Source organism: Mauremys mutica, chromosome 7 (assembly GCF_020497125.1).
Source record: "Mauremys mutica isolate MM-2020 ecotype Southern chromosome 7, ASM2049712v1, whole genome shotgun sequence".
Classification (NCBI taxonomy): Eukaryota; Metazoa; Chordata; order Testudines; family Geoemydidae; genus Mauremys; species Mauremys mutica.
In genome coordinates this window covers 76,468,914-76,496,203 of record NC_059078.1, presented here as the reverse complement: position 1 = coordinate 76,496,203, position 27,290 = coordinate 76,468,914, and the positions used below count along the sequence as shown (strand labels likewise).

General features: G+C 43.7%; 1 protein-coding gene across 3 annotated transcripts in view; it reads left to right on the top strand.

Annotated features, from left to right (window-relative positions):
- LOC123374875 (LIM domain-binding protein 3-like) overlaps positions 1–27,290 on the top strand; it is a 147,738-nt gene that overhangs the window by 65,909 nt on the left and 54,539 nt on the right. For all 3 annotated transcript variants that reach the window (XM_045025257.1, XM_045025258.1, XM_045025259.1), the window contains one exon: positions 6,229–6,380. In XM_045025257.1, coding sequence (XP_044881192.1) covers positions 6,229–6,380 — 152 coding nt within the window. The remainder of the gene's footprint in view (positions 1–6,228; positions 6,381–27,290) is intronic.

Sequence of the window (27,290 nt, the reverse complement as noted above, 5' to 3'; positions counted from 1 at the left end):
CCTATCCTGGGACCGGCCCACCAGGCCAGCCAGTATATTAACCGAAAGGACTACTTTTCAATGGTGCTGCAAGCACTGGTGGACCATAGGGGACGTTTTACCAACATCTACGTCGGGTGGCTGGGCAAGGTTCATGATGCGCGTGTTTTCAGGAACTCTGGTCTGTTTAGATGCCTGCAGGAAGGTAGTTTCTTCCCGGACCACCATATAAGTGTTGGGGATGTGGAGATGCCTACAGTGATCCTCGGGGACCCAGCCTACCCGCTAATGCCCTGGCTCATGAAGCCCTATACAGGCGCCCTGGACAGTGACAAGGAGCTCTTCAACTACCGGCTGAGCAAGTGCAGAATGGTGGTGGAGTGTGCTTTCGGACGTCTCAAGGGGAGATGGAGGAGCTTACTGACTCGCTCGGATCTCAGCGAAACCAATATCCCCATTGTTATTGCAGCTTGCTGTCTGCTCCACAATCTCTGTGAGAGCAAGGGGGAGACCTTTATGGCGGGATGGGAGGTTGAGGCAAATCGCCTGGCTGCTGATTACGCTCAGCCTGACACCCGTGCGATTAGAAGAGCCGAGCGGGAAGCGCTGTGCATCCGGGAGGCTTTGAAAGCTAGGTTCCTCAGAGAGCAGGGTAACCTATGACTGTCCAGTCTCTTTACAGAGAAGCTGAACCTGCCCCTGTTTCACTTACTATTCACTTTTTTCAGCGGTTACATACCCCGTTCCCCAGGTTTCCCCCCTTCCAACAAACGTTTAAAAATAAATTTATTGGAACATCTTTAATTCACAAAGTTTTCTTTACTAACGAATTCGCGTTAAAGGGTTCAAACAGGGACGCAGACTGTGGTGGGTACGGTGTGCAGTGATGTACAGACCGCTTCTACACTCGAGGACTGACAGGCTCCTGCTCCTACAGCGGTCTCTGGGGGGAGGACGGTTACAGGAGGGTGTGCAGGAAGGGGTGGGTTTGCAGGAAGGGGTGAGGGGTGTGTGGGAAGGGTGAGTAGGTGTAGGGGGATGATGGCTCTGGCTGGGGCTCAGGGCATCGGAGAGGTTCATGGGTAGGGTGGAAGGGCATGGTACGGGCAGCCTGCCTTGCCATTTGTGGATGCCAGGCGCTCGGACCCTGGGGCAGCATACACCTCCCAGACTGACCTGGGGCAGCAGACACCTCCCACAGTGACCCGGGTGCCTAGTGACTGCACTCTGTGTGTGGCCTGCTGTTGATCCTGCCCCCATGTCTGTACCCTGTTAATGGTGGCTGTCCTATGCAATTAACAAACCCCTTCCCCCCCTTCACACAAAGTCTTCTGCAAAGAAACATGATGGAAACAGTAATGAACAGCAAACTATTTTTAATACTCAACTACACAGTTGGGGGATGAAACTGTGATTTTTGGATCGGGTGAGCCAGGAAGGGAAGCAATTCTCATACTTTAGGGAATGAGAGCTGTTTGGTACATGAGCGCTCTGCTGGGGTGGAGTGACAGTTTTCACGGCCCCTAGCGCCCCTCCTTCTTGTGATTTTTGGGTGAAGGGGGGACAGGACTTTGTGGCGGGGGAGGGCGGTTGTAGATACAGTTCAGGGGGGCTCTCTGCTCCTGCCTGTGGTCCTGCAGAACATCCACAAGGCGCTGGAGCGTGTCCGTTTGCTCCCTCATTAGTCCAAGCAGCGTTTGAGTCGCCTGCTGGTCTTCCTGCCGCCACCTGTCCTCCCGTTCGCTGTGTGAGCGCTGCTGCTGAGAGAGGGTCTCCCTCCACTGGCTCTGCTGGGCCGCCTCGGCTCTGGAGCAGGCCATCAGTTCAGCGAACATCTCGTCCCGAGTCTTTTTCTTTCGCCGCCTAATCTGCGCCAGCCTCTGTGAGGGGGATGCCGGGGCAGTTCGGGAAACAGCCGCAGCTGTGTGATGGGAAAAAGGAAGTGATTTCCTTGCAAAGATACATGTTTGCGAACACTGAACACAGTCTACTCAGTTTCTGTGAACAAGACCATACAGGGCACCTAATCTCATGTGCTCTCAGGACAAGTTCGAATTTTCGGCATTCGCTTTCATTGCCTGGGGTCTTGCACTGGAGATCGGACAAGCGGGGCAGGACAGCAGAATCCGTGTAGCAGCCAGGCCTGGTAAGCCGTAAACTTTAGGCTGCTTAACAGTTAATGGATAGCAGTGCCCTCCTGCTGCAGGCAATCTGGAAAGCATAAAGTCTGACCCTGTTCCAGCCCCTCGCGGTTGTCCCCGGGAAAGATCCCTGTATGCTTTTCCTCAGCAGCCTCCACCACGTGGGTGTTAAACGACGGTCATTGTTATGCAAAGGAAAAGTCAAGCATTCACAATAGTAACATTAAAGTAATTCCCCTAATTAGATGCAGCAGTCGCCGAGTGAGATCACCCTGAGGCGGGTCACCAGGAGAAACAGAGAGCGCATGCTGCGTGAATCCCTGCACAGACCAGGGCCCTATGCTGCCATGCTGGTCGAGGCAATGCTCCCACTATACCTCAGGATGGCCTGGCGCGGAAGAGTGTGCTTCCACGGAGCACCCAATAAGGCACCTCTCCCCAGGAACCTCCTGCGGAGGCTTTTCGAGTACCTCTCAGAGAGCTTCGTGGAACTGTCCCAAGAGGATTTCTGTTTGATCCCTATATGCATTGACCTTCTTTTCATATAGTTTTTATTCCTGTTTTTTAAAAAATAAATGTTTACATGTTTATAGCACTTACCGACTGATCCTTCCCCTGATTCAGAGTCCGGGTTAACGGCCGGGGAGGGTTGGTAGGGGATCTCTGTGAGGGTGATGAAGAGATCCTGGCTGTCGGGGAAAGCAGTATTGTAAGCGCTGTCGCCTGCCTCGTCCTCCACAAACCCTTCTTCATCTTCCCCATCCGCGAACATCACCGAGAAACTGCCCGTCAACACTATCCCATCCTCAGAGTCCACGGTCACTGGTGGGGCAGTGGTGGCAGACCCACCGAGAATGGCATGCAGTGCCTCGTAGAAGCGGCATGTCTGGGGCTGGGCTCTGAAGCGTCCGTTTGCCGCTTTGATTTTTTGGTAGCCTTGTCTCAGGTCCTTGATTTTCACGCGGCACTGCGTTGCATCCCGGCTATATCCTCTGAGTGCCATGGCTTTGGAGACCTTCTCGTAGGTCTTTGCATTCCGTTTTTTGGAGCGCAGCTCCGAAAGCACAGACTCATCGCCCCACACAGCGATCAGATCCAAGACTTCCCGGTCAGTCCATGCTGGGGCCCTCTTTCTACTCTGAGATTGCATGGACTCCTCTGCTGGAGAGCTCTGCATCGCTGCCAGTGCTGCTGAGCTCGCCACGATGTCCAACCAGGAATTGAGATTCAAACTGGCCAGACAGGAAAAGGAATTCAAATTTTCCCGGGGCTTTTCCTGTATGGCTGATCAGAACATCTGAGCTCGGACTGCTGTCCAGAGCGTCAACACAGTGGTGCACTGTGGGATAGTTCCCGGAGCTACTAAGTTTGATTTGCATCCACACCTAGCCTAATTCGACATAGCCATGTCGAATTTAGCGCTACTCCCCTCGTCGGGGTGGAGTACCGAATTCGAACTAAAGAGCCCTCTAGGTCGAATTAAATGGCTTCCTGGTGTGGACGGGTGCACGGTTAATTCGAATTAATGCTGCTAAATTCAAATTAAAGTCCTAGTGTAGACCAGGCCTAAGGTGCCACAAGTACTCCTGTTCTTTTTGCGGATACAGACTAACATGGCTGCTACTCTGAAACCTTTCCATTCTAAGTTATTCTCCCTACCTTCTATTTTATGTCTTATTATATGTGATGACATATTTTGGGGATTGGGAGGGGAGAGGGTCTTTCAGTAATTGGATTATTTGGAAAGTAAATCTAATAACTCAAATAATTTATTCTTTAAAGTGTGTGTGTGAGAGAGAAAGAGGGTGGGAGAGAGTGTGAGTGCATGTAACACAGGTCAGTGAGATGCATAGGAAAGCTGAGAATGAGAACAATTCTCTGGTGCTGTTCAATTAATGACAAACTGTAATATGAAATACACTAGATCCTGTGTTTCTTGTATGTCCCTACTTAAGAGGGAGTGGATGATGCATAAAAATCACAGGATAAGACTTTTTCCGTAGAGATTGACTTTAACTTTTTTCCCTATTCTATGAAAACAGAAAAGTACAAGAGAGAATGGATCTATATTATTAATGAAACCTTTAAATCACATTCAGAGAGCTTTAATACATCTTTGGCTATTATTTTTTTATTCAGAGTACACACAGCTCGCCTTGATGGCATTACAAGAATATCTCTGCTAAGGAGCTAAAAAATGTTCCCTACTCTGGTGTAAGGTTGTCGACCACAGTCTGCATGCTGGAGTTCTAGGTGATTTATTTTTTAAAGATATGCTGTGCCCAGATAATTGATTGCCTAGAACACAGGGAGTAAGGGACAGATTTTTAAAGTCATTTAGGTTCCTAAAAATGAAGAAGGGTGCCTATTGAGATTTTCAAAAGCAGCTGGTGGGCTGACATTGAAATCAATGGGATTCAGGCACCTAGGTGCTTTTGAAAATCCTACTGGGTACACTGGTCTGCATCTTTAGGCACTTAATTACCTTTAAACAGCTGGCTTTAAGACCTTGATTCAGTGTTCTGTGGGAAGCCAGAGGAGAGAGCAGAGGGCAGGTTTGATGTGCAGTTGGTAGCCTGTGTTGCTGAGAAATTGTGCTGCAGCATTCTGTAGTAGTTGGAGTTTGCTAAGTGCTGAAGGCCTCATGCCTAGCGATATTACATTGCTGTAGTCCAGTTGGGAGGTACAAAGATGTGTGTAACTGAGGCCAGGATATTTTCTGCCATGACGAGATGGCGTCTCCTAGCCAATTGAAGATGGTAGAAAGCTCTCCTATAGCAGCATCCACAAATAAAGATAAGTGTCTGTGAGGAGTCCAAGAGCAGTCCTAAACTATGGGTGGAATTGACCAATTGTGGGTGTACCTTCAACCAAAGGGAACTGCTCCACCATCCCAGTTCAAACCAATAAAATGGATTTTGGGAAAGTTCAATGGTAAGGGTAAGAGTGACAGCAAATTTATTAATGTGTTCTGCACCAGGCGTAGTGGTGCTCAATCCTGATTAGGGCCTGTAGCAGGGGTCGGCAACCTATGGGACGTGTTCCAAAGGTGGCAGGCAAGCCGATTTTTGATGGCACGTGGTGGGGTTCTGGCTGCTGCCCCGTTGCCAGCCAGGGTCCTGGCTGCCGGCCCCACTCAGTGAGCTGAGTGGGGCTGGTGGCTGGAATCCCAGGCAAGTATCACACTAAATTGATAAGATCTGCATTTTAATTTTATTTTAAATGAAGCTTCTTAAATATTTTAAAAATCTATTTACTTTAAATACAACAATAGTTTATTTATATAATATTGACATAGAGAGAGACCTTCTACAAATGTTAAAATGTATTAGTGGCATGCGAAACCTTAAATTACAGTGAACTTGGCACACCACTTCTGAAAGGTTGCCGACCCCTGTAGGGACTCCTAACTGCAATACAAATAATAATAAATAACCATAAAATTTAAGGCAACTTCGGATGTGAAAACAGATGCACTTTCGAGCAACATGTAGAAACAAATCCAATTCTGATGGTTATTACACAATAGGTGAACTTCCTGCACTCTCTCTGTGCAAGGGAGATGGTAGAACATGCCTTTCAGTGGTGAGAAATACTTTTGAATCTAACTGTGTATTTACAATGGACTAGATCTTCAGCTGGTGTAAACCAGTGTAGTTCCATTAAGTTTGCTTGGGCAAAATCCAGGCTGATGTTAAAAATATTTTAATTGCTTTAGACAACTTTTTATAAATAACCTGACAGTTATCTGAACCTTCTGAGAAACATCCATCTTGGGTTAAATGGGAATTTTCAATATATACAGAAAATGCAGGGAGATCTACTCTCCCTTAATTGAGGGTGAAGTTTAGCCCTGTTTAGAGGGGCCAACACAAGTTATATGGACCACTTAAACCCAAAATAGTGCTTAAGAGAAATAAAGACCTTGGGTTGGACCTCTGAAGAAGATTAATTTCACCCTGTGTGTCTAGCTTCCACTAGTATAATTATTTGCAGGGATCGAGGAGAGTGAGGAATAAACCTCTCCCATAACAACTCTGGACTGGATTTGTTCTCTGAAACCATTTCACACAAAGAATAAAGTCTGTTTTTCTTTTCTCTCTCACAGATCACTCCTGGCAGCAAAGCAGCCCAGTCCCACATGAACCAGGGGGACCTTGTGGTAGCCATTGATGGAGTCAACACAGATGGCATGACCCACTTAGAGGCCCAGAACAAGATCAAATCAGCCAGCTACAACCTGAGCCTTACCCTTCAAAAGTATGTTGAGATAAGTTAATACCTGTATGAGCCGCAGAATTGTTCTGAGAAAGTGGCAGACCGAGGGAGTGATAAACATCAGAGTTTTGCCTGTTAGGTTTTCTTCAAGAATCTGTGAAGATTTGGACACAAGATTGAGATGAAAGGTCAAATTCTGCTCTGATTTACACCATGTGCAATTGTACTGAAATCAGTGGGGTTGCACAGTGTGCTAGTTTGAGTGGAATTTATCCCATTGAATATAAAATGGGTATGCTAATGCTTCCTCAGCCCCCTAGGAAATTTTTAAAAGCATCCTGTTCCAAAGCAATTCTGCTTATAATTGATTTTGTTCTTGCTTATTCCCCTGGCTGATGTCAAACTATTTTGTTTTTTGACATCATGAATGTCTGCTGTGGAAATGATCCCCTCAAATGGAGGATTATGACTTCAGATGAAGAACAAGGTGAAAAATCCCACCACACATTTGCATCAGATCCCTTCAGTGGTGGCTACTAGTGGCCTGATCCTTCTTTCTGTGAGGGTGGAGCCTAGCTTCCTCTGAGAGAGGTGTGGTCTGAGCACAGGACTGGGAGCCGGTACAATTGCAGGGAGGAGAATCTCCCTCACAGAGATGGGGGGGGGAAAAGCTTCCTTCCCATGGAGAGCGCAGAATCACTCTCCTGATTCCTCCTGGCATTGCTTCCTTGCACTGCATAAGAGAGATTTCATTTCTGAGAGCCTTGTTCTAAAATGCAGTAACCTTCTTTGACATTGTGATTAGAGTTAATTAGAAAACTTTCTTAATGCCTATTTAATATTTAAAGCTGTGTAATGATAAGAGGCAAAGTAACTGCTACTTACATTGTATGGCATTTTGGAGAGAATACTTCATATAAATCACAGGAAGCAATCTTTGGGAAGGTTACGATGTGTAAATCGTAAATGTGTTATGTGCTGAGAACATAACAAAGGCTCTGTTGTGCCATTGCATAGCTGAACCAGTTAGCACCAGGAGCAGACTAACTGCTAAGGGACACAGATCCTGGATTGAGGTTTTCAAAGCAGTGCAGGGGATTCTAATAGATGATGTGTGGCTAAATTCCCTGAAACTTCCATTTTTTAAGCAGATGTTCCTATTAATGCATAAAATAAGTAAATGAAAAGAAAAGGCACTAAGAAAGAGTTCCTAATGTATAGAATGTCTTCGGTTTTCATGTGATATCAGTTGCTTTTTACAAGTACATTGTATTAAGTGTGGACTGGAAAAGAGAGAGTTAAATTTAATAATGAAAATAGCCTAAGAAAGTCTGAAAAAGGTTGCAGTCCATCTGTCTTGATTAATTTCTCTTCACCCCAAATCTCAATACATCAGGTAGAGGGGCATATAGAGTTATTTCCATCACTCCATGTAATGTGGACGGGTGTCTCTCTAAGGCAGTGATCCCCAACGCGGTGCCCGTGGGCGCCATGGCGCCCGTGGGGGCATCTTAATGCGCCCGTGTCCTGGACCCCGGGAGAGAACCTGCTGAAATGCCGCCGAATTTCAGCGGCATTTTGGCGGGGACACCTCTCGATGACGACGCTTGTCGCCAACAAGTGATGTCATCGAGAGGCGTCGCTCCCGAATTTAGTCGGGGAGCCTCTGAATGACATCGCTTGTCGATGGCAAGCGGCGTCATCTAGAGGCGTCGCCGCCGAAATTTGGCGGCATTTCGGCGGGTGCTCCACTGCCGCAGTGGTCCTTTGTCTGGCGCCCACCAGACGAAAAGGTTGGGGACCACTGCTCTAAGGTAAGCAGGAAAGGGACTCAGCCAAAATTAATAAAGGGCCAGACCAAAGGCCTGATAGAAACCCCACTGACATCAATGGATTTCCATTGACGTCAGTGGGCTTTGGGTCAGGCACCAGGCCCATAAATTGACAAGACTAATTTTATTTCATCCACAACCCCTTGGGCTTCCAAACTAATGCTACGCCCTTGTAGAATAGATCCAGGAGGGTTTATGTATCTGTACAAGTGAATTCCCACCTGGTCGTCTCATATGCTATACATGTGCAAGTGTACAACTTCTAGCCCTGCTCACTAAGGGTTTCATTGTGCTGCTGTAGTGGATGTGAATGGATTTCACATAGATTTGTTTTGTGCTTTTTAGAATAGGTTTTAGACTAGTCTGGATTATTCTTTGCCTTTTGAAGGAAGGGAGAAATCCTTCCAATAAAAAAGCTCTCTTCTACTAGATTCTCATGTTTCTTGCTGAGGGTTTAACTCTCTTGAATAGTAGTCATCTTTTTAGGCCTCAAGTTCATTCAGGACAATCAATGTTTCCTTTTCTTGGCATTATTGTGTACATGTATTTTTTTTTCCAACCACCTGCAGTACTTTTTACCCTACTTTTTAATAGCAGTGAAAAGTACAATAAATGTTAACCTTTTTAAAAAATTTATTTCACTAGTGTGGAAATGTAACAATATTTTGGTTTCTGCGAAAGGAGTAGATGGTCTCAGACTGCTTCAAAGAGTATCCATATCACAAACCCACCAACACAGCTGGCACCTTGGCAGTCTTAGCAGGAAAAGGATTGAATAGACATGGAAACTGTGCTAATGTCTTACAAAAACGATTTAACTAATTTGTTATAAAGAACATAAATGCATTTTATTTTCATAAGTAATAAAATAATTTTATACAAAAACGTCAGAAAATGGTTGTGACACATGAACGTTGGCAGTATGTGATGTCCCAACTTAGTGTTCTCCATGTATCTTGGATGTGTTGAATGAAAACTATCAATTTGTTGAACACAAATAGTGACTAGAGTCTTGTATTCATATATGTGAGTTTGCTCTGCTGTTGTTCATGTGGCCATCTTGTTCCTCGTTTGACAGTTCAAGCAACAGCCAGTGTTTGTTAAAATATTTGTAAAATCCTGAAAACTTCACATATTTTAGTATAAAATAGATTTGTTTGAAAACTCTTAATAGAACTGTGATGTTCTCAAACCACTATTACTTTATTGCTATTTGTTCTACTGTTTTTGTTTTTTTTTAATTTATGCATTCATTCACAGCTTAAAAAAACCCAGTATCACGTGACTCAGATGACCAGTCTCTCACTGTGACTAGTCAGAGCAAACAGTTTCAAAGTACCATATAGGCTGAAATGTGTTTGCATAGATTAATGTATTCATGTTAATCAGATCAGTTTGTGAACAGGAAAGAGCTAACGTTGCAGTGAGCATTTATTAATCACAAAAAAGTCTAGCAGCTTTTTATATTCACAACATTTTACCTTTTGCAGATGCTCTTGCTCTGAATGATTTTTTTCCACTAAATTTCCTTTTGTACTGTTGCCTCTTGATGTTGGCCATCAGTGAGAGATGGTGGCTCCTTCTGCTTTGTTAGACGATTTAAAAAAAAAAAAAGAAATGATGAACAAAGAATGTGAAATCAATGCAGACTTTTTACAGTAGAGTCTGGTACCTAAGCAGATTTACGGACACTTATGGATTTAGTATCAACTGGATGTCTAACATAGTGAATGCCAGTGAAAATGAGGTATGGTCTGAGGCTAAAACAGGGAAAGAATAAGTTAAATGTTACTTAGACAAATTAGATTGTCTTTAAGTTGCCAGGGCCTGATGAAATACATCCTAGAATACTAAAGGAGCTGACTGAGGAGGTATCTGAGCCATTAGCGATTATCTTTGAAAAATCATGGGAGAGATTCCAGAGGACTAGAAAAGGGCAAATATAATGCCAATCTATAAAAAGGGGAATATAAGGACAACCCGGGGAATTACAGACAAGTCAGTTTAGCTTCCGGAATGATAATGAAGCAAATAATTAAGCAATCAATTTGAAAACACCTAGAAGATAATAAAGTGATAAGTAACTATCAGCATGGATTTGTCAAGAACAAATCGTGTCAAACCAATCTAATAGCTTTCTTTGACAGGGTAACAAACCTTGTGGATGGAGGAAAATGGTAGATGTGGTATATCTTGACTTTAGTAAGGCTTTTGATATTAGCTCACATGACCTTCTCATAAACAAACTAGGGAAATACAGCCTAGATGGAGCTATTATAAGGTGGGTGCATAACTGGTTGGAAAACCATTCCTAGAGAGTAGTTATCAATGGTTCACAGTCAAGCTCGAAGGGCATATCGAGTGGGGTCACCCAGGGATCGGTTTGGGGTCCAGTTCTGTTCAATATCTTCATCAGTGATTTAGATAATGGTGTAGAGAATACACTTCTAAAGTTTGTGGGTGATACCAAGCTGGAAGGGGTTGCAAGTGCTTTGGAGGACAGGATTAAAATTCAAAATGAACTGGACAAACTGGAGAAATGGTCTGAAGTAAATAGAATGACATTCAATAGGAACAAGGCCAAAGTACTCCACTTAGGAAGGAACAGTCAACTTCACACATACAACATGGGAACTGGCTGCCCAGGAAGTAATGCTGTGGAAAGGCATTGAGGGGTCATAATGGATCACAAGCTAAATATGAGTCAACAGTGTAACACTTACAAAAAAAAGTGAACTTTATTCTGGGATGTATTAGCAGGAGCGTTGTAAGCAAGACACAAGAGGTAATTCCTCCACTTTATTCCACACTGATTAGGCCTCAACTAGAGTATTGTATCCTTGTTCTGTGTGCTACATTTCAGGAAAGAAGCGCACAAATTGGACAAAGTCCAGAGAAGAACAACCAAAATAATTTAAACATGATCTATGAAGGAAGATTGAAAAAATTGGGTTTATTTAGTCAGGAGAAGAGAAGACTGAGGGAGGACATAACAGTTTTTAAGTCCATAAAAAGTTGTTGCAAGGAGGAGGGAGAAAAATTGTTCTCCTTAACCTCTGAGGATAGGACAAGAAGCAATAGACTTAAATTGCAGCAAGGGAGATTTAGGTTGGACATTAGGAAAAACTTCCTAACTGTCAAGGTAGTTAAGCACTGGAATAAATTGCCTAGGGAGATGGTGGAATCTCTATCATTGGAGAATTTTAAGAGCAAGTTAGACAAACACCTGTCAGGTAATACTTAGTCCTGCTTTGAGTGTAGAGGACCGGATTAGAAGTCCTCTCAAGATCTCTTCCAGTCCTATGATTCTATGAAGTTGGAGTCAGATACACTAAGCAAGCTTTCACTCTGCACAATCCAGGATTTAAGCAACCCTCATCCCATTGACTATGGAGTCTTTCAAGACTTGCATATGTATTCCTGCTCCCCTAATCTGCCTGGTCATTTTCTGGAGGTTCCTGAATTTCATACAAGGTTGAGCACATGCATAACCGAGGTTAAGAAGGTTAATTCAGTCTTCATAAATCACCATGGAAAACTTACCCAAGTGCAAATCTACTCTCCCGCTCTCTAATATGATTAATGGTGATGAAAAACTTGTTATATTTAGTATCAGAGGGGTAGCCGTGTTAGTCTGGTTCTGTAGAAGCAGCAAAGAATCCTGTGGCACCTTATAGACTAACAGACGTTTTGCAGCATGAGCTTTCGTGGGTGAATACCCACTTCTTCGGATGCAAGACTTGCAAAACATCTGTTAGTCTATAAGGTGCCACAGGATTCTTTGCTGCTTGTTATATTTAGTCACCTACCTAAAAATTACTCATTTGAACAAATCTTACAAGGTTGGATTAATTGCACAGGTGAGTGGAAGAATAATTTGATTGTATTTCACTTTGTTCCCTACAAGCTACCCTTTTACTACAGAAACTGATGGTTGCTTTGTCCCATCTTCTCTAAGAGGAGAATAAACTAATCTGCAAGGTGGTGGATTCTGGTATTGGTAAGTGCTGAAATAGCAGGGGTTAAGCGACTGTTCCAGCATTATCCTGCCTATTGGCAGTCACTGGAGATAACTGCACTCCATTAGCACTCTCCTTTAGGGCTCAAGAACAGTCTTACGTGTTTAAACAAACTGAATGATCATAAGAAATTCATTAAAATTCTTTCCCCCTCAGATCTTAATCAGGATTTTAAACATTTGGATAAACAAAACAGCTTAAGAGTTAGTTACTAAACTCTCCCATCAGATTTCATCAGCTCTTGGACAGTGTAATGTTTGGTTTCTACCATCCATCATTCCACTGATCCTGCAAACAGTATTACCAAATTCACAGAAAGTATTGTTTGGACTCAGCATTGCTTTCACAAGCTGTACTCCCACTGGGGGAGGGATAGCTCAGTGGTTTGAGCATTGGCCTGCTAAACCCAGGGTTGTGAGTTCAATCCTTGAGGGGGCCACTTAGGAATCTGGGGCAAAAATTGGTCCTGCTAGTGAAGGCAGGGGGCTGGACTTGATGACCTTTCAAGGTCCCTTCCAGTTCTAGGAGATTGGCATATCTCCAATTATTACCCTATTACCCTTATTACCAACCTAATCAAGCTGTGGCTTTTACTAGCTGGGCTAGAGAGAGAGTAGGGTATGGAAGGAGGGTGGTCACAATGGCTTTCAGTGAAGTGTGGTACTGATGCTCAATCACTTTTAACTGAAAGCTATTATATGACTCTACTGTCAATGCATATGGACTGAACTTGCTTTGCTTTTCTTCAAATCTGTTTAAAGGCCCAAATGTCTTCATTCCACATTCTTTCCTGGAAGTGACTATGGTCTCTTCGTGACTATACATTTTTGGGATGGGCACTTCCAACTGCCAGGTTCATAAAGGAATCCACACCTTTCCAGCTACACCACATCACTGGCGAGCTACATGGCAGAAGATCTCTGAATTTCTCTGATGCACCAACAATGTCTAGGATACATGACTTGATGTGATATACTGTGGCAAATCCTATATCCTCAAAAGTGATTCTCGCAGCCAAAGTAATTGCCAAGTGCCCTTCTTTAAGGGAGAAGGGAAAGAGATACTGACCTAGGGGAGAAAGGTGGGAACTATCTCTGAGCAGTGAGAGAAGGCTAAGAGAGTTTCCAACCAAACCAAGAACCAAAAGGAGGAGGAGAAACCCCCTTGGATCTAGTAGCCAGAAAAGTGACCAGTGTTAATTGAAACGTCTGGAGGTTATACCTCCACATAGCCCTCTTCTAGCCATGGCTTGTTTGGAGTGAGGCTAGCTTGGAAAATCTCAGTACTGTGGATGTGAAATGGAAATCAGGTTTTTCCTCAAGACTTTAAAGAAAGGTGGGAATGGGGATGCATTTAAAAAAAATCTGATAGGTACATTAAAGGTGAGAAATCTTGGGAAATTTCTTTTTTAAAAGTATTGCTTAAATAGTTTATTTTTCTGTTGCCCTGTGTTACAGTAAATGCAGGGGAAGGGAGTATCTACATATGGAATGAGAATGTGGTGGGGCTAGCACCGTTTAGGGTTTTGGCTGGAAAGACTGTATCCCTAGATTGAGATTATTTAGGACAGTAGTGCATGGTAGCAACACTGCTCTATAGAGAATGATCCTTGGTAGTGAAAATCCCAAGCTATGCCAGGAAATTAATAGTTTTGTTTTGCTCTTCAAGCACTGTTGATCAAATGGAGCTAGCTTGCTCACTTCCTCTATCTACAATACCAGAGCAGAGAGGAATCTCATTTTTAACCAATGAGATATGAAATCTAGACATTTTCACTCCTAGACAATTTTTTTAAATGGCTCTTGGCTCCAAGAGCCGTGACATTTTCTTTTATAGATCTTGGCCCTGAAGGCTTCATGAGCATTGTTTATAACATGGCACCTCAGATAGAGTGTGCTGCTTCTTACTTTTATTACCACACTTACAGGCCTGGTGGTTTTTTAGTGTGGGCAGGTGGTTGTTTTTTATTTGATTAGCTAAGAAAATTGTGCATTCTGGAAACAGTTGTACAGGACATAAAATCAAACTGCAAATATCAAACCTCACACAGCGCACTCCCCTTCTCTTTTTAGATTGCCTGCTTATACCAAGGTGAATCTGAGTTCCTTCTGTCTAAATACACATAAGTGAAATATTTTCATCAGGTTAGATTAATCCAAGTTGTTGTGTGTTCAGTTATCATAAATACTTTAATAAGTTGTTGTGCCAACCCTGATCAAAGCTCCATTTGCATCATTCAAGTGGATATTCATGTGCTTCCACAAATATCCCAATAATCTGTGAAGAATATTGGTATATCCAGTCTTTTTCTGGTCTGCATTTCTCATGACCAGATACTTAGTTTAAGAGGCAATTTCTTCAATGTGGCTGGAATAATGAGATAAAAATTACAGGAACACAAAACTCCAATAAATGTGTGGCATACCTAATTGTCATATTTCATAGAGATTGGAAGAAGTTGGACAATTATTTTCTTGGGGAGGCTTCTGTGTATTTTCACTCATAGTGTCCTAGCCCTGTATTCCTGCATCCTAGCAGGGTTAGGTGAGGTTTACTTCATGAACCTTCAACACAGCTTATAGAGTCACAATTGTCCTACATACGAGATCTGTGGGCATAAATGATATTAACAGTGTTGCAGAATTGCTATGTTGGGGGGGGGGGAGAAATCAATTTGCTCCCCTTTTCTCTTGATAAAGGGGAAAAAATGCTATTTGCCCCCTCTTGGCTGTCCCCCACCACTGAAGGATAGCACTTTGCAAGCTGCAATGTGACCTCTTCCAGGGCCTTGTACCACATGCAGCATGCCCATCCTGCCAGCTAGAGCGCCACCTATCCCTGGCCTTTCTGATTGGTACAGGAACACTGAGTTCCCTAATTTTCCTTCCCCCATTCCCTGCATGGGAAGTTAGGCCTCAGCTTCATTTTCTGGCTTCCCATTCTCTCTAGTCTACCATGGAGCTCACAAACACAAGTGCAAATTATGTTACCAAAGTCTGAGAGGGTTGCAGGGAGGCAGGGTATGCAGAGGTGGAAGGATTTGGTCATAGGTGGGATGAGATATGTGTGGGGACCTTCCAAAATAGAGTCCAGCCATGCCCAACTTTCTTCTACTTCAGGAGGGAAAAGACTTTGCCTAGCAATTGAACTCTGCTTTCTCTTGTGATATAGAGAATAGGGGTGTGGGGAGGGGGGGAGGGTACGGGGAGGGGAGAAATAGCTTTTTACATAGTGTATAATTAACCAGTGGAAGTCAGTGCTGCAGGTTATTATTGAGGCAAATGGCTTACTAAGTTCTTAATTTTTGTAAAATAAATATGATTAGATGAATACATTTCTCACACACCTGCACTGGGCTGAACACACATAACTGAAGTTCAGTGCTCATTTTAATAGGCAGTGCTATGGAATGCTGTAATGGGACTGTAAAGTCCCTAGAGCACTAGTAAAAGGAAAATGTTACTGATTCAATTTTGTTATCCTTGTGGTTTACTTGTGTTTAATTGTCATTAGTATAGTATTGGAAATGTTTTTTTAAAAAAGCCCCACAATTTTACCATCAGGCATTTAAAGTACATAATGTTGCCTGACAGCTGCTTCACTGACATAGCAGTGCAATAAGCTTGTGGCTGTATGTGCAAAACACAAACATGGGCAAAAATCTATTTATGTTCAATACAAATTGGTTTCTTTTTCAACTCCCAATAAATGCAGTGCATGAAAGTGCAGTATCTAAGCACTTCCTAGGGAATCTACACAAGGACTTGGTTCTTCTCACAAGGAATCAGGTCACCATCTTTGGAAAGGATTCACCAAATGCTTAGGTTTAGTTTGGAAAGTGCAGTAACACGAGAACACCTTGTTCTACTCACACAAGTTCTCAGACCACTTTGTAAAATGTCTGCCTCCTGATTTCCACCAAGTTTTGCTGGAGTTGAGCAAAGGTGATACAACAGTTTTATTGCAGTGTACATTTTCCAGTGCTGTGACTAGCTGTTAAATTGAATCAGACTGGAAATAATGGTCACATTTTTGACAGTGAGGGTCTTGACTAATATATGCTGGCATACTATATACATTAAGCACAAATAATTATAGCACTTCTGTAGTCTAAACTTGCCTATGATTTTTATATAACCCTGCTCACTTCAGTTAAGTATCCGATAACCTGTTGCATTCACTGAAGTTTTTGCTTGAGTAAATAGGGAAGCTGTCAAGATCAAGACAGATGAATGTTTTACCATAGCAATAGAAAGGGAATTATTCTCACAGGCCTGTGCTGGAATGTTCCAAAGGAAGAGAACAAGACATATGATTGTTCTATGTCTTAGTACAAGCTGGGAAATACCTCCATGGACCAGTACCTGGAATTCTGCTATCCAAAATAGAGTTAAGGAAGGAACAGAATAAGCTAGGGAACTGGGACAAACTGATGAGTTGGATTTCAGTGATGTGTAAAGAGGTGTGTAACTTGTAAAATCATTATATAAATAATACCAGCTTAAAAGTGTAACTGAATGTATAAACGCTGCACGAGACAGCTTCTATCATATAGAACCTTTGTTCCTGTACTATATTATTAGCTTATCACAGTAACCCTGATGGACATTGGTTATTTGGTCTCTTGAATATATTTCATAATGAACCAACGTATGGCTAAGCAACTGAATATACAATTTATCAACAGAATCTGGTAAATTGCTTTTCTCTACTTGAAGAATGAATTGTTTACAACCCAGGGCTAATACTTCAGCATTTTTTTTCCTTGTGTAAGCAATGGAAGTCTCCTTTGCTATCCCAGAGTTTATAGTCCCACACTGGCATCAGTGTATTGTAATGGAATATTAAGACATCTGGAAATAATGTTCATTAGTTTAGTCTTTGAGTCTGTGGAGAGTACATGAAAGGCCTATAAGCTTTTCAGAGCGGTGAGCTGATTCTGCTGTATACCTGATTATGAGGTTATACTAGAAAACAAAATTTGTTAGAGATCCATATATAATTCCAGCAGGTTCACCTCTAGCTAGTCATATGGCAAGGAGCACTCAGGAACCAAGCTTTGGTCCATGTCAGGATTCCATTTTTGTGTCTATCCTGAAGTTGAAGAGCCATTTTGGGATATGAATTTGAATATATTCAATATAATATATTCTAATACCGGGGTCCTCAGACTTTTGTACTGGTGACCCCCCCTTATATATTAATTTTTTTTTATATTTAACACCATTATAAATGCTGGAGGCAAAGTGGGGTTTAGGGTGGAGGCTGACAGCTCATGACCCCCCCCATGTAATAACCTTGCAACCCCCTGAGGGGTCCCAACCCCCAGTTTGAGAACCCCTGTTCTAATATAATAAAAGTAATGATAAAAGTTAGCACTTCTCATTGTCCTAGTGCATCATAAACTTTCATCCTCATAGCTCTCTCTCAGAGGTGTGAAGTAAGTAGTAGTCTCCCGATTTTATGGAGGGGAGAGCAGAGGCAGATTAGTTCAAGGGCATACTTCTCATGGAGAAGTATTGGAAGCTCTGCTGTGAGAGATGTCAGTTTGCTTAAGGCCACAGAGGGAGTCACTATCAAAAATGATGTTAGTACTTGAGAACTTCTGCCCTCTACTCCTGTATTCCTACCAATAGGCTGTGCTTCTTTAGTACAACAAAAAAAAAGATTAAGGCTAGGGCTAGATCAGCAGTTGGGGCAAAAATACGAATCTACTCGAATCTGACGTTAAATCTATTGAACTGAACCTGAACATCAAGAAATTTGTTCAGCAGTCAGAACCCATCTCTTGGGAGCCCATCCATGGATTAAAAACAGAAACTCAGAGTTCTGCATGTTCATCAGTGACAGAACTCCATCCTCATCTCTTCCTGGTTCTCACTGCCCTCTGACTACCCACCACAATCTTCACACTAAGGAAGCTGGATCCCTGGAATCATTGCACTGTTCTGGAACGTGGGTGTGAGTCCCAAGCCCAAGCCCTTGAGAATAGTGAGAATGCTGCAGTAAATTCAGACATGGCAAGTTGGGATGTACATCATATCACACCACAGTGCATCCTCTGCCATTGGGTGGGGAGCCTCTTCCAGTAACCCATGGCCAGCATTATGGTGGTTCATAAAAGATAGGGGAAACAGAAAGATCTTTAGGTCTCTGGCAAAGATATGGGGTGGGGGGAGGAGGTATCTGAATCTTTGGACAAAGGAATCTGTAACTTTAATGTCAGATGGGAGTGGGCATGTATCCTATCAGACCATATTACTTACCCATTCATAAGATATTCATAAACATTCATAAAGCGATGATGCCTATATTGGCTTAAATTTGATAGAATATCACTTGATGATACATTGATTATTGTAATCTTTATGGTCTATTGTAGTTCTTAAGAGTTTTATTTAAATCCTGCTAAGTAGTAATATAATTTTTATATAGAAATATGCCATAGGAGATATGATACATAAGAACAAATATATAAAAAAGTTGCCTTCTCTAGAGCTGTCCACCTCAGAGTTCCATAGAAACTTGTATTTAAACATGAAAATTATGGCCATCAACAAGTTAATAAAATTAAGGAAACTTTGGCTGAATATTGAGGGGAAAATGAGTCAACTGTTATATGTATTAGATATCCCATGGGATGGTCTCTCAGTGGAATTACTTCAGTCCAGTTCTTAATTATTTCAGTGATCAAAACACTGAGGAAAATATAGACCGTGTATAAAAAGTTTCCGTTGATCTGTTATGGAGCCTCTTCTGCAGGTGAAGAGAGAATATTTTCTTCATTTCAGTTTATTCAGTTCACTGAGTAGTTTATTCAATTTAAGAAACCAATTCAGAATTGAAAAAGCAGGAAAGCTTGTTTTCCTCTTTCAATCTATGAATAAACACTACATCTACTAGTTCTAAAAGCTCAAAAGACATGATGACCAGAAACAATCTGTTGAATTCACTAACTACAGATAATACTTCCTTAGTTTAATAAATCTGCTGTTGCAGCTGAAGGACACTTACGTGTGCAGGAGTAGTGTTTTACAGACAAAGTTGCCAGCATGCGTGTTCACTCTGGGGGAACAGTCTCTAAACTGCACAGTATTGTTAAAATGTTGGAACTCTGGTAAAATAAAAGCTTCTTATGCTAGTGTAACCCTTCTGCCAGGCCAAATTGATAGCAGCAAGGGCTGGGTTCAATACATAGGGGTCCCTTCCCTACAATGTAATGCAAACCAGCTCAAGCCCCCACCCAGTGACCTGGGAAAAATCTTACACACACACACACCCCTGGGTGCCTCAAAGAGGCAATATTTCCCCTCTCGCAAGCACAGAGTCTCGGTGTAGCAGAAAATGTTTAACATGAGATAAACAGGCAGCATTAAATTGGGGAAACACCTCAACTAGAGTTCGTAGACCAAACCATGAGCAAAGACCCACCCCAGGAAATTGGGCTGTGTCCTTTTCCCTGGGCCCTTGAGTCCAGCAACCCCAAAATCACCCCAAGACCCCAAAGTCCAATACTCCAAATGTCCCTAGAGTCCAGCAACCCAAAGATCACTCACAGTCCCAAAAGTCCCGCAACCCAAAAGTCTCTGTCCCGGGTCAGTGCAGCCCCAGAGTTCGAGAGTCTATCTGCAGAGGTTCCCCCTCCCCCCAGCCTGAGTAGAAAGGGGCACCTTACATGGTCTGGGGCCAACTGCCCTGTCTCTCTGTGGGGCTCTGCTTCTGCCTTCTCCACGAACTGCTCCGCTCTACCAGCCACTCCACTCTGCTCCTCCAGCTGTCCTCACAAACTGCTCCGCTCCACCAGCCGTACTGTGATCCACTCCAGCTGTCCCCACAAACTGCTCAGCTCCGCTCGTTCCACAGTATAGCTTCAGGCTCCCCTACTAGTTAGCACAGTACTCAGTGCTCACAGCTCAGTAATTTTAGCTCTTTAGTGATTTCAGCTCTTAGTGATTTTGCTTATAATAGGGGAGCCCCAGTGCTGGTACACTATTAGCCTAAAGTGAGTTCAGCTCAGTAACCTGTATCTAGATTCTTAAGGGAATCAAAAATCAGTTCTGATATTCAACAGTGGAGAGAAGAGTAGGTGCAATCTGGCTCACACAAGGCATCTACACCACCCAATACAGATACCTATCCCCAGTTTCTCTCAATTCACTGGGTTTTGGAACCCATGTCCCTTGTCTAGTGAGTGCTATTTAGTTGATGGTGAAACCCTTTATCATAAAAGGGTTTCATAGTTCCTCATTTACTTAATCAGGGTGACAACACTTTATTCCTCCTGCCCTCAATAACAAAGAAATTGGGGCTCCCACAGCTGTGAAAGTAACCATTTTAGGCTGCCATGGGCTATGCTAGGCAGGGTGGGTGTGCCTATGCAAACACGATCAGCCTCTGAAATTCTTTTCCACACTTGCCATAATTCATCACCAGATGTCAGGATAGAGCTCATCCTGACTCTGCTTACACTAGTAATAACAAGAGTTGTGTGGTGGCTAAAGAGGACCACTTCTAGTATGGATCTAGGGAGTGTTATTTTAATTTGCCTATGTTCCATTTCACACCTACATTTCTTGTAGTAGGAGTAGATTCTTCTTCATTTTCTGCACCATTTTTATGTCATTAAAATAAAAGCAAAGTTAAAATTACTAACGAATGTTTTATAGGCAGAACAAGCTTATAATGTAAATTACACCCTGGTAGGCTATACTGAATGAAGTAAGCTTGCACCAGCTGGTTCATACTTTTAACCTAATATTAGTAGTAGTTCAAATAATTACAACTACTATGGTCTTGGGAAGATGTTCCTAAGTAGTTAACTCAAAAAAGAAAGCATATGCAAAAATGATGCAAATAAAACAAATGCCAATATAAAAAGAAAAACAAGCAGTGGAATGAAGCCTTGGCTTGCCATGAGACATTGGACATGGCTGAGGCCTCATTTCTTGGGAGACAAGATTAGAGAGGTAAATGTATCAGCAGGCTGAAAACAGAATGTCTGTACAGCTAAGATAAGGGGGAACACCCAGAGAACCTTTGACAACAGACAGGGTAACAATGGATAAGATAAGTAATGAATGTAAAGATGAGGTTAAGAGTAAGTTGTACATGGACTGTGAATGGACAGGGCAAAATGTGTCATGCAATATATAGTCAATGTAAATGTATATGAAGAAAGAGGTTTGGATATGCAGTATGCTAACCCTTTAGTCTTGGGTCTGATCAATTCAGTATTTTGCTGTATGCCAGATAAAGGAACCTGAGTGACAAGACTGGGGTTGGACTGAATTCTTGGGGAACCTTGTGTAAGATCTCAGGGGAACCCCAACAAGTTGCAGTAAACATGTATTAAATAGTCACCAACTTTTCTTTAGGAAAATAAATAAAAAGTACAAATGCCAATTACAATTAAAATCAACTATTTAAGTTACATTTTATTGAAATCTCTTTAATTTAAATCAGTCCACTCTGTATACTTTATTCTTCTTAGCCAGAGAACAGACTGACAATTGACTCTAGAGTTTTGGAGAGCAGTTTGCATGTGGCACCACCAAGTTTCTTCTGAGTTTCTGCTGTTGCACTGTTCTGAAAACACAAAGAGCACATCCAGCCCCTAGTCTCTGCTAACAGATCAAGAATTTTCCTGCACCTTGCCAGTTTCTCACAGGCAGAAAAGATGCCCTTTCCCCACTTGGATTTCCCCTCCCCAATGTTCAATCCAATTATACATCCAACTGCCTCTGAATTAGACCACCTTGAGAGGGTAACATATTTCATTGTTATGTGGCAGACTATAGCCAAGACAGTGTTATGCATTGCTATCCCAGGATGATAACATTTATCAGTTAAAATTAATGAGCACTTTTTCCATGGAAAAAAGAAATAAAATGTCAACACTGATCACAGCAATGAATATTTATTTTCCTTAGATGCGCAATTTAATTCAGTTACTATCTGAATGGGCTGCTATTTACACATACTGCATGGAGCATGTGCTTATTAGTTTCAGAGAAGAGCCAGGAACCATGGATAACTGCCATGGCTTTAAATGGCAATAAAATCTTCATTGCACAGATCCCACTTAGGTATTAGATCAGGTCTCAGAGTGTACATTGCTTTGATTGTTTTGAGGGTTTTTTCTTCAAAATGTTATCTTAGAAGATAATTAAATTGTGAAGAATATTCCCTAGATAGGTTAAAGTTAATCTCCAGGTGAGTTGTTCCACAGCATTACATTGCATTCACCATGAAAAGGTCATGATGGAATTATGGGTATATCTCATTTGAGTTGATGGGCTGACACAAACATACTCCATTGACAGTTATAATAATTTGACAAACAGTTATTGATTACATTCGGCAGCAAGGAAGTTAATGTTACCCATAATGCTATTATAGATGAGATGGCCACAATATTTTAAATATAGAGCCTTTTCTCATTGATTGGTACTCTTTAGCTTACAAAATTGACTGTTAAGTGCAAATTGCACATTTGGTGCTAACTAGCAGAAGGAGCCTATTGCAGTCCACTTCAGTGATGATAACATAGCCACAACAGGAGTGCATATTTAATAATGGTGAGAAAATACTTACGTTTTCTTTCAGTTATTCAGCAAAACCTGTGCATTGTCATTTGAATCAGATGACGTTTGTCTTAAAATTCCAGAATGGTGTAAATTACAGAATGATGTATTTGACTTATGACCCAGTAAAAAAAGTAATAGAATCAGTATTAAGGATGAAATGGTGCATTATTTAGATGAAAATAGGAACCTAGGTACTTGCCAGCATAATCAGCCAGAATAAATGGAGTTAAATGCTACTGATTTAAAAAAGAAGAATGGCAGAGAGTATTGATCCAGGCTCAGTTTTTTAAATGGTATTTCAGTGAATAAGGTTTTAAAATATAGGCATCAGACATCTAAAGTATTATAGTCAACCAGCTCTTGATCTTGTAGGACACAGCAAGTGTTAAAGATAATGAGCCAAATCTCATTGTCAGTTACACTCTTGCACCCACACTGAAGTCCATGACAACTGAGTGTTTGGGAGAATCAGCACAGATAATTATTATTATTGCACCTGTGGGAATAGGAGTTAAAATAGAGCACAAGTGAAAAGTGGGCTGCTGTTTTCAAATTAGTGCAGTCTATGCAAAGGGCAGCTGAGGGTTGGAACAGCAGCGAGCATTGCAAAGGAAGCCGAAGGTGCATTGTTTACACACTGCTTGTTTTCATGATAACTACCTCTAGCTGCCACTCTCTCACTTTCATGAGTACTAAAAATTCACCATGAAAATAGTGAATTATTCTTTTGGTAATTGTAAGCTGTTGGTCGGGGCTCAACCCTCCGGCTGGCGGGAGGGGAGCCACACCGACTCGCTCTTTGTCCCCTCTAACTGGTGGGACGGCAAGAATCAGGGTAGCACTGTCTCACATCTCAAGCCCTCTGGAGCAGGGGCTGAACAACAGTCTCAGTACCTTCAGGCCCTCTGGATCAGGGGGCTGAATGGCAGTTCAATACAAGTCCAGGCCCTCTGAAGCAGGGGGCTGGATAACAGCAATCAGTCTCAATATACGTCCAGGCCCTCTGGAGCGGGGGGGGGGCTGGGTAACAGCAATCAGTCTCAATATAGATCCAGGCCCTCTGGAGCAGGGGGGCTGGGCAACAGCAATCAGTCTCAATTAGAAGCCCAGGCCCTCTGGAGCAGGGGGCTGGGTAACAGCAGTTTCTATAAGCCCAGGCCCTCTGGAACAGGGGCTGGGCAACAGCAATCAGTCTCAATTAGAAGGTTCACAGGTTCAGACCCTCAGGCAGGGGCTGAACACCAGGCACCCAGTCAATTAGTGTAAACCCAGGCCCTCAGTCAGGGCAGGGCAACAGCAGTTCAATATAAACCCCGGCCCTCTGGAGCAGGAGGCGGGGCCACAGCAGTTTATATAAGCCCAGGCCCTCTGGAGCAGGGGGCTGGGCAAAAGCAGTTTATATAAGCCCAGGCCCTCTGGAACAGGGGGCTGGGCAACAGCAGTTTATATAAGCCCAGGCCCTCTGGAACAGGGGGCTGGGCAACAGCAATCCAGTTTAGGGCTCAGGTCCTTGCCTCAGGAGCTGAGCAACTACAAAGTCAGTAAGCCCAGATCCTCTGGTCAGGGCGGGGCAACAAATCATAGTCCACAGGACTCAGGTCCTGGTGTCAGGAGCTGGGCAATGACAGCAACTCAGCTGAGTGCAGGTGGCTCTGTCTGCGCTGGGGTGAGGGGGAGACTGCCACCTGTGAGTGGGGTGGCAGGGGGGACACAGGCCCACCCACTCCACTGTGTCCCAGCCCGGGGCCCTATTAGTGGCTAGCACTGCTGCTGGTCAGTGGAGTCCTGACCGAAACACACCGACATGGGCACCTCGGTGCCTATAGCCTGACAGGGGTCGGCTATCCCCGGGCTACATTCCATTTCCTCCTCTACCGGTACCTGCTCCTCGGTCGCCGTGAGTTCGGACCAGTCCATCGGCATGGGGTCTGAAGGACCAGGGCTTGGGGGCAGGTCCGGCAACTCCTGCTGGAAGTCCGGCCAGGCTGCCTCCGATGGTTCCTCCGGATAACAGCAGGGCGGAAGTGGCGGCGGCGGCTCCTCCTTGTACCGGGCGGGAGGAAGTCCTAGCGGCTGCTCCGGGTTCTGATCCCGGGGAAGTTCCGCGGGTTCCTCGTCGTACCGGGCGCGGGGCAATGGGGGCCAGTCCTGATCGCCGCCTCGGGTCCTGGAGGGTTCCCAGTCTGGAGCTCCCACCGGCACGTCTGCTTGCGGCGGTGGCTGGCTCCTGACTGAGCTCTGGCGTTCTCCTTTTCTACTTCCTGCCCCGCCCCTTGACTTCCGGGGGGCGGGGACAGGACGTGATGACTCAGCCCACTTGGGCATCTGGGAGGGAGCTCCCTCTGCTGGGCAGGAGGGGAGCCACACCGACTCGCTACACAAATATAATACCAGTCTGTGTTTGGCTTTGTCAGAGCCATACACAATAGTTACCCTTGTTTGAACATTTAGAAGAATTGATGAAGAGAGGAATGAAAGAAGATCTCATTGACAGGTTTTCTATTTTGGAAGTAGAGAAACAATTCAAAGGCCCTGGATTAACTGAAGTGCAGCTATAACATAATTATCCGCATTAGTGAGCTTCTTTTGCCCCACATACGCCAAGGATAAATGCTCTAAAAGCCTCCAGAGTACATTGAAATATCCACATTCAAAGTAGAAATTAGAATGAAACCTGATAAATATTCTGTGTAAAAAGCCACAGGATACTGAAGAACGTAATTTGTTGTTGAGATGCTTGGAGCACCCTAACCTCTGCTTCTGCAGTTAATGAGATACAGACAGAGGTATGGGGATAAATGGATTCCATCTTTGTTAGCCAATGATTAGAAATTCCTTTGGAACTGCAGCATTATAGCTTGTGTGTGTGCAATAGAAAGCTGTGTCAGTTGGATCTTACATTTTCTTGTGCCTTATGCTACCTTTTTGAACTAGGCTAGATGCTTTTAAGGTTTGATTGTAACTCCATGATTCTGGAGGCCAGGTCCCAGCTTACTTTAGATCAGAATGGGGGTTGCTATAATCTCCGATGGCTTTGGCCCCCCAAGAGGGTATTTGCCAGCCAGGAATTGCTCGCTTGTGCAGGGACTTTCAGGAGAAAGTGTGTAGGACCCAGCTGTACAGGTTCTGTGCCTGCTGGGGAAACTTTCCTATACTAGGAAACTGGGGAGATCTTTCTGCTTCTCATCCCTCCGATTTCTTTGAAATACTTATAAAGCCTCACTCCTACTTATTACATCTGTTCCTTCACACATTATGATTATTTGTATGACAGTAGTGCCTGTCAGACTAGGACCCATTATTCTAGGCACTGTACAAACACTGAGCGCAAAAAAAAAATAAAAAAAATAAAAAAATGACCCAGACAAAAAGGACTTAGGATTTAACTTACTCCTCCTATTAGCTGCTGTCAGTGTGGTGGTGGTGGAGTGGGGTGGGAGGAAAGGGTGAGATGGATATTTCCCCTCCCTACATGAAACTGACCCTTCCATAGCTCACAATTTTTGTGCCATTGTTCTTGCATACGGCACTACCCCAACAGAACATCATCTCTCTATTTCCATACCCTTTATACTTTAATTGGATTCCTTCTTAATATCCATTTATAATCCTAAATAATGAATGTAGAAGTAATATCTCTAATAATTTGGGACCCAGTTCTGCAAGCCCCCTTGTAAACGGGTCGACTCACCCCTGTGGCGCCTCCTGCTGGTGCTTCTGGGAATTAGCTCAGTCCAGCGCTGGAGCGCCCTCTGCAGGCTAGTGATCCACCTGTCTTCAGGCCCCCCGTGTCCCTCCCTGGACCCGGTGCCCTTTTACATGGGGTGCTACCCCCTAGCAGTAACCCCTTTCTCTTAGGGTCTCCCCTCCTCAGGGAACCCTCACCCTCTATCCCCACCTTGCCTCAGTATTGGCTACTGACAGTCATTGTCTAGCCCCACATTCTGGGGCAGACTGCAGTATCAGCCTACTCATCACAGGCAAGGAGGGTTTGGACCTGCTGCCTTGTCCTACCCCTGGGCTGCCCTCTGCAACCCCCAGTACCTGTTAGCCCTTTGCTAGGCCACAGCCTGGGGCTTTCTAGACTGGAGCTCCCCAGCCTTTCCCCAGCCCTGCTTCACCCTAGGTACCTTGCCTATAGCCCTGCAGCCAGGCCCTTCTTCCTCTTCAGGCAGACGAAGACTATCTTGGGCTTCTCTGGCTCTTATAAGGCCCTGGGCTCAGTTTGGGGCATGGCCCCAGCTGCAGCCACTTCCCCAATCAGCCCAGCCTAGAGCAGCAGCTCTCAAGCCCTGCCAGGCTGCTTTTAAACCCCTCACAGCAGGAGCAAGGGTTCACCCTGCTACACCCCTGTATGCTGAGCTACCGAAGATTTCAGTGGAGAGTGTGTGTTTGGAGGGCATGCAGGATCAGGCTCGGCAATCCTAGACTGCTTATATTATCGTGGTTGCTCTCTGCTGTCCCACCTTAATTTCTATGATAACCTCTTCAATAGCAGCGTGACCAGAGTTCTGC